At 33.9% G+C, this 8,010-nt stretch overlaps 1 protein-coding gene across 1 annotated transcript; it reads right to left on the bottom strand.

The window, feature by feature from the left end:
• Positions 1 to 4,536: 4,536 nt before the first annotated feature.
• LOC131034399 (protein DETOXIFICATION 33) lies at positions 4,537 to 7,394 on the bottom strand. The gene is made up of 8 exons (XM_057965867.2): positions 7,033 to 7,394; positions 6,394 to 6,935; positions 5,815 to 5,901; positions 5,667 to 5,723; positions 5,281 to 5,519; positions 5,075 to 5,193; positions 4,911 to 4,997; positions 4,537 to 4,807 (listed from the first exon to the last, which is right to left on the bottom strand). Exons 1-8 carry the CDS (start codon positions 7,312 to 7,314, stop codon positions 4,760 to 4,762), a joined length of 1,461 nt encoding a protein of 486 aa, XP_057821850.2. The 5' UTR covers positions 7,315 to 7,394; the 3' UTR covers positions 4,537 to 4,759.
• Between the last annotated feature and the right edge of the window lie 616 nt (positions 7,395 to 8,010).

Here is an 8,010-nt window from a genome sequence, read left to right as displayed (position 1 = left end):
ACCTCCCAATCAAATCCATAGTGAGATCAAGAAACATGAGCCCAAATAGTGAGGCAAACATTTGATATTGAAGATTATGCCCACCGCCATGACAGTTCTAAAGATCCAACACAACTTTTTTTGCTCTCAAATTTTTGTTTTAATTCCTCTAGTTTATCACATACACCTTGATATTTTTTGATTTTAATGGAAATTTGAAATACAAGGTCACCTTGATCATTATTCTGGAACTTCATATTAAAATGTTAGGATTTGAGGTATTTGGGGGTATTAACCCTTTCCTGTAGTGTTTTCTTTCTTTTTCTAAGCATCATGGAATGTAGTTGTCTCTATTTTTCTGTGTGGATTTGAGCTACATTTTTGTTATCTGTCTTCATGGATGTTTCCTGGTTCTTAGTGAAGGATTGAAGAAGAAAATAACACCTACACAATATTGAAGAAATTGGATAAGAGAAAAACTATCTCATTCGATCTCAGATTATTGATTAAAAGACTCCAATGACAAACTGCTCTAATTGTACGTCAATAGAGATAAAAATTTGTTTTGAATATTTTTCTTTATTTAGATGAAGTTTATCTTCTCTTTGACAACTCACTCATTATTAATTAATACAAAAAAATATATTTTGCCAAATTTGAGTAATTTATTAGTTATAGGTAATGGGGATCTAGCCTTTCTCCTTTTCTAAATTTTAGTAATAAAGTAAATAATTCTTATCCCACTTCACTACTCCCCTCACATAAATTAATTTTGTATATTTTTAAAAGTGAAAATATTCATGGGACCATAAAACTCGGTGTGGTTTAAGATGAGCTCCATTTCTCATTTTCTTGATTATATTTTCTTTTAATTAAGAAAAAATCTTTCTTATATTACTTATTCGTTACCTATGAAACTTATGGCTCTACTTAATCTCAACCCTACTCTAAAATGTAGCAATAATTTAGAATAATTTTCAAATTTTATTGTAATTTGTTTGATAGGAGATTTTGAATTCAATTACGTAAGTCTTTTTACAATGATGTTTTAGATCAAACTTAGTTATCCATCATTAGGATGAAGTTTTGAAATTATAAGAATTGGATTGGAAACTTAGCACAATAAAATAGGTTGTAATGACAATAAAGTGAAGAGGAGGCACATAAAAAGAGAGGAAACCAAGAAAAAGGGAAAAAACAATCAAATATGTCATAATATCAACATTCATAAGAGGTGTCAAAAATTGTAGGTAGTAATTTGGAATGATTCTTAGATATATGTAATGGTTTATTTCATATAACAAATGTTTGCATGTATGACTGAAGGTCCATTATATTAATTATAATTCCAAAATATTAATATCCATCAAGGTCTAAAAAATAGTAATTTTATACTCTTAGCTCAAAAAATAATTCTCACAGATAATCTTTTAAACTATTGATTTTAACTTTAGATGTCAAATCTGAGCTAGAATGGAGATCGAGATGCATGATTAAAAAACATTACTCAGACTTAAATAGGAGTTGATTATATGGTTATCATTGCATTTGATTATACATCTTAGATTTAGTGATTATTATACTCATGATGATATGATAATGTTATTTATGTATTGTCAATGTTAATGATGGTAGCCCTAATTGGGGAATATTTATATGCACTTGGGCTATGATGCATATGCATGAGTACCCCTGACATTTTGAGTAATGTTGTTATGTACTGGCAATGTTAGTGATGTTAGCTTTGATTGTGGAATATTTATATGCACTTCGGCTATGATGCATATGCATGAGTACCGCTGACATTTTGAGTAATGCAGGTACTAGGAATCAATTCCACCTGGCTCCACAAGTGTGATCATGCACTTTCCTAACAATGCTTAATAGGAGATAACACGTTGGCCACAATGTCCTCAAACCATACCCATTGTACCTTGTTAAGGGTGATTTCCATGTGTTTATTAATTTGAAACCTGAAAACCATTGTTGGTAATGTTTAGAAAACCCAATCGTCTTATGTGGTTAGCCAATAAAGTTATTTTGTTCGTATAGGCTTAAGTTGTATTTTATCATCGATTTTAATATATAAATGATTTTAAACATGATTTTTTAGTTATAATTTTATATTTAAATGTTAAACGCATGCCTCACATGTATTCATCATGTTTGCAAATGCATAATTATGCTAATGGGTCATTTTTGAAATTTATAAGTGTTATTTAATTTTAATCATTTTAAATGTTTGATATGGTGAATAGTAATTGAGATTTACATTGGGAAAAAAAGATACGTTTGGACACTTAGCTACTTTGAAATTTTCTCTCCCAGAGAAAACCCTCCTATCTTTCAAATTTGGTTTCATCATTCTGAGAGATCTATTAGAAAGATTTTTATAGATAAGAGCTCAATGGATTTTTTTTCGTGGATTCTCCTTGTCCAAAGGATTCGTGCTATCATTTCGATTTAGGCGGGCGTTTAATTATCAAATAGGATGAAGCAAATTTGAAAAGAACATAATGGTGTGACGGACAATCGACTGTCGAGACCACCACCGTACTGACAAACGTTGCAAGACGAGATACCATGGATGGGCATGGTTTCATCCATCAATCCATCAACTGACCTTGTTAACGGAAAACGGAGGGAGACGGATTATGGTTGGGCCCCACCGAAGACACTCGAAGCAGTCAAAGCTTTGAGTGTGTTGGTTAAGCCTGGCCATCCCATGCCATTGTTCCCTCTATTATTCAGCCTTGTGTGGATCATCCTTTGATAATTTCTAAGGCTCATCGATGATATCTCCAACTTGAGATGAATCTTCCTTTTCAATTGAGTAGTGGTGAGGTGAGATATCTTTCCACCACAATGCTTGACTATCTTTCCTCTATTTGGCACATTGGGCAGCATCATGACTACTGTTGAAACATCTATGGCACCAAAAGGGAATACCCTGGTAATCTATTGATTGAATCCAATAACTATTTTTAGTGTTTAGGGAAATCTCTGCAAGCAAAAATTTGTTGTTGTCTATCTCCACTAGAATATGGGTTTATGTGGTCTGGAAGAAATTTTCAGATCCCTCATGAACATGGAGGCATTTTCCTAATGCATTGCCTATAGCCTCAAAACGTGAGTCAAACCAAAATTGAAAAGGTAGAAGGATTCGATATTTTGGTCGAAAGAAGGATGCCAAAGTTTCAACATTGAAAAATATTGTTTGTAGTCCCATTGATAGTCACAAAGAACTATGCAATAGTCCTTCATATTATCAAAGATCACAACAAAATAATCCCACGTACAGGGATATATTTGAAGATCACACACCAAAATGGAGCCCTAGGTATCTGCAATCCAGTAGTGAAGCACTGCCATACTCGGCCAATATCCACGAAATCTACCGATCAAACCATGCTTCGAGAAGTAATCCACATTCTCGGCAACCTCCATCAAAATTTCCTCCCCAAGGTTGACATTCAAAGCTGATACAAAAAGGGAAAAGCACCTGACACTCCACTTCGAATTCAAAGGCCCGCACATGGTGAATCTTGTTCCCCATCCAGTCCATTTGAGTATTGGAAACATTCATCCAATGTGAATGGTCATCCTTCCAAGCACAAATCCCCTTCGATGCCTAAGATCTTCTCACATTACAGACAATATTGGGCGACATTTCTGAACCCACCACCATACCCTTTGACACAAAATTATTTGCATTGGAAACATTTCCTTTACGTTGCCTCAATCTTATTGTTGGAGAAGCTTGCATTACATGTGTAGGAGTTACAAAGCCGCAAGAGCCTAAGGGGGAAATCTATCCACAGCCATTAGAGCATAGACACTGTGAGTGTTAGTGGGGGAAATTTAAGTCGTACCGAGCAATAGGTACCTCATCTGCACTGGCAAAAGGTACATTAACCCCAGGTGAGCAAAATGGAGCCTAGAAAATCGTCGAAGAACAGAAGCAGATATTGCAGACATTGCTACGAAGAAACGTAGAAACTTTCGGCAATGAATCACTTTCTGAACATGCTCCAATTCTAATTTGAAGACAATTATCAAATATAAAATATATAATTTTGAAATAATAACAAATTAATTTTACATGACAACAAGTATATTGTTTCATCATCAATTTTTGAAGTAAATATGCTAATCTTCTTACTTAATTATCAGAACGGACTAAGTTAAAATTTCTGATTATTAATTACATTTAAATATAAGTGAATTGTAGATCTGTATGAAAAAGATTTTATACACATGCAGAATTTTATTCTCACCATAAATATAATTTCAAAGATCTATAATTTTATAGTTTTGTTTTTACCTCTAGAGTTGACATGTAATTTGAGTTCCTAAGAATTTAGGCATCATATCAATGATTTAGTTTGAAAATGATCAGGTTATTTCGTCATTTTTTTCGTTACTCATATCTTTCTTTTTGAACATACGAAATATACTTTATTCACTATTCAAACCATTATCAGAGCTTCTCTCCTCCAGTGCGAATATAGCGTGTATTTTAGTATTTCATGTTTCAATGACACCGACGACAATTGCCAATCAAAGAAAAAGGTAACAGCATAATTAACATGACAACTGTAAATAATCAGCAAATAAAGAATAAAATTAAAGTAGAGGGTTGGATAAACATTAGCTATATCCTCCAATTGGCAAAATGTATTCCTCACTATAACAATGTGATTCACAAAATCAGAACCTACAAACAACTAGTACTGTGGAAACCAGAGGTTGCAATCTTCATTGTTACAACTTAAAACCTTTAAGTTCTCTCCGCCCACGCTTTAATCTTCTCTATAGCTTGAGAAGACTGCATCAACATGTAATCATATAAATAAATATAGAGTTATTTTTATATTGAAAATTTTATGTAAGAAAAAGTTAATGTTTAAAATTTTATAAATAATGCTTACTTCTCGATTCCATTTAGTTTTAAATGTAACAAAGCATAGAATAATTGTCTGTAGGGTTGTTCCACAAATCATACCAGCCCAAATTCCCTGCATTTTCAAAAATATATATTATAAGAACCCATTAAAATACTAAAACATTTAAGTATGATATAAAATAATAATACCTTCACTCCGAAATCAAAATAGTATCCCAAGAAGCAGCCAAGGGGAACTCCAAAAATGTAATAAGATGCTAAATTAATATATGCCACTAGAGCTTGCCAACCTGCTCCCACTGCCACACCTATAAGAATTAATATAAAATTTAGTCATTGACATTTAGTCATTCCATAAGAAAAGCAAAATGAATGATGATGCAAGTCTTACTCACCTCCAAAAACAGGTTGTATGCTATTCAAAAGCATAGTAAAAGCTAGTAGAGGTGCAAGCTTTGAAACGGCTTTCATAACTTCTTCACTATTAGTAAATGCAACTGCAAATTCATTCCTTGTAATGAAGATCACAACCATTAGAATAGCCCCTATCATTAACATTGTTGCAAGAACAGTATACACTGCAAATTTTGCAGCTCTTGGATGTCCAGCTCCCAATTCATTAGAAACTCTTACACTGAAAAACCATCCAAAATATATTATTTTGTAATGCATAACACTAAAAAGTCATCCAAATTTTTTTTTCTTGCAAAAGATGGTGTACTGAATTGGATGGATAAATTTGTATTAGACATATGCCCTAAAACCAAATACAAAAGTATACCTGATGGCAGTATTGAATCCCAAAGATATCATCAGCTCCCACCCCATCAGATTCATACTACATTATGAATGAAGTTTTCTTAGTTAAATGAAACGATTGAAAAATATAAGTAATGAATATTTGAGGAATATAATAGGTGTATACTTACCATATAGAAATGGCATCTACTGCGATTTTTGGATTGCTAAGGTAGCCCGCTAAAAGTATCAGAAGGTTGAGATACCAACATTCCAAACTGTTGTAAATACCAAACAAATGCTATTCAATCTTCAAAATTTCAGGTAATTAACAATTTTCAAAACAATATCTATTTATAAGATAATAGTACACAGACACAAAATCAGACCCAGTAATCCAAACAGAACCGAAGCCCTGATCATATAAGATAACACAGATAATCAAACGGCCAGTATAGTTATAGAAAGAAAAGACGGAAAGGAAAATTGGAAGCAAGAGTAAGTTCCATTTTCACATTCTGATAGTGAATTTCTGCTTAATAATTTTATTTTCAATTTGATAAAAATATTAACAGTTGAAACATTTTTATATTTTAATAATGAATTACTGAATGTCATTCTGTTTAATAATTTTATTTTCAATTTTACTAAAAGTTTTACAACAAGAAACAACAATTTCATATTCTGATAATGAATCACTGAATGTGATTAGAAGGGTCCAAAGACGGTGTAATCACACATTCGAAAGATAAAATGTAATTCGAACTTACCACAACATTACACCCGATGCTAGTGAAAGGCGCAGGAAAGCTCCGAGGTTGCGGAAAGCTGCCCAGGTAAAGCCTCCCCAGGCCTCTTTGCAGGTGCCGCTGAGAATGTATGCCATCTGCGCCAAGACAATCATCCACCACGAGATGTCCACCATTAAAGCCGCTCCCCAAAGTCCACATCCCCACTTAAAGATTAACAACCAGCTAAAGATCACATGAACAATCAATGCTCCACCAGCAATCACCGCCATCACCAATACCTTACTCTGCGCCTGCAAAAACTTTGCCAGCGGAAAAACCATGGCATAAGCAAACAACTGCGGTAGCACCCAGAGTGATAATTTACCTGCCAGTTCTGCAATCTCATCTTCTTCACCAATAAGCTTTAGAATCTGCTCCGACCATACATAAATGGAGCTCATAAGGCAGGCGGTGACAAGTAATATAACAGAAGAGCGCTGCATATAAACTCCCAGCATCTTAAGTTGTTTGGCTCCGAATGCCTGCCCGCACAGAGTCTCCAACGCGCTGCCCATTCCTAGCTGAAACAGTAACACCAAAAATCAAATTATTAATTGTTTGAAAGCATAACAGAAGAACACACACACAGAGATATATATATCTAAGGTTATGTCTTACCATGACGCCATATGAGAGACCAGCGATTACAGAGTTCGTAATGGAAAAAGCGGCTAACTCGATATCACCAATATGACCGGTGAAGGTCTGTGTGATGGCATTGATTGAGTACTGACAGAGGGAGGTGAAAATAGCAGGGCCTGCCAGGTACCACAATTTCTTTGATTCTTTCCAGCTTGCCTGGACCAGGCCTCTCCATCCTTCAATTGGCGGACTATCCCCTGCAAACTCATCGTCGCCATTGTTACGGATTAAAGATATCTTAAGACTTTCCTCGTCCATGGTCGCTTGAAGTGAAGAAATGCTCAAGGATGAGCAATTGCAATGGAAAGTGCTTCTTATTAACAACAGAGCAGTAAAAGCGAGACACTATATCAAATCTGAACTATGTTTAAAAAAAACACAGATAATGCGTATTTATCTAGAGCGGTCAAAGCATGTGGAAGATTAGGTCAGAGCATGCGGAAGATTACGTGGTTAGTTATAATTTCCTATCACCTACACTTCTTGGTCAATGCATGTGGAAATAAAATGGAAAGTAAAAAAAATTAATGGTTTTTAAATTCATTTATTTTTAAAAGTGTTAGATGTTCAATTAAGAATTACTTTGTATGAATTTAATTGTGAAATTGAAAGTTGGATGATACCTAAAGAAGAGTGGAAATAGAAAATGTTGTTACAATATTTTGAAAATTGAAAGTTGGATGATATCTAAAGAAGAGTGGAAATAGAAATTGATGTTACAATACTTTGAAACTAATGGGAACAAAATACTTCGGAATTATGGAGATGGAATGACATTATATCATGGAAGATTTGTCTATGGATATTCACACCAATTAAATTGAGATTCTAAATGTGGGTCCTTGAATAATCTATTTAAAGATGAATAATAAAATTTGCAAACTACTTGATCTAGATATGCTTATGGTATTGTTGGCTATCCCTGGTCCTCCAAACTATTTCTCTTTATGGACA

This window comes from Cryptomeria japonica, chromosome 4 (genome assembly GCF_030272615.1).
Source record: "Cryptomeria japonica chromosome 4, Sugi_1.0, whole genome shotgun sequence".
NCBI lineage: Eukaryota > Viridiplantae > Streptophyta > Pinopsida > Cupressales > Cupressaceae > Cryptomeria > Cryptomeria japonica.
Note: the sequence above shows the minus strand (reverse complement) of the source record. Positions and strands in the feature narration are given on the sequence as shown.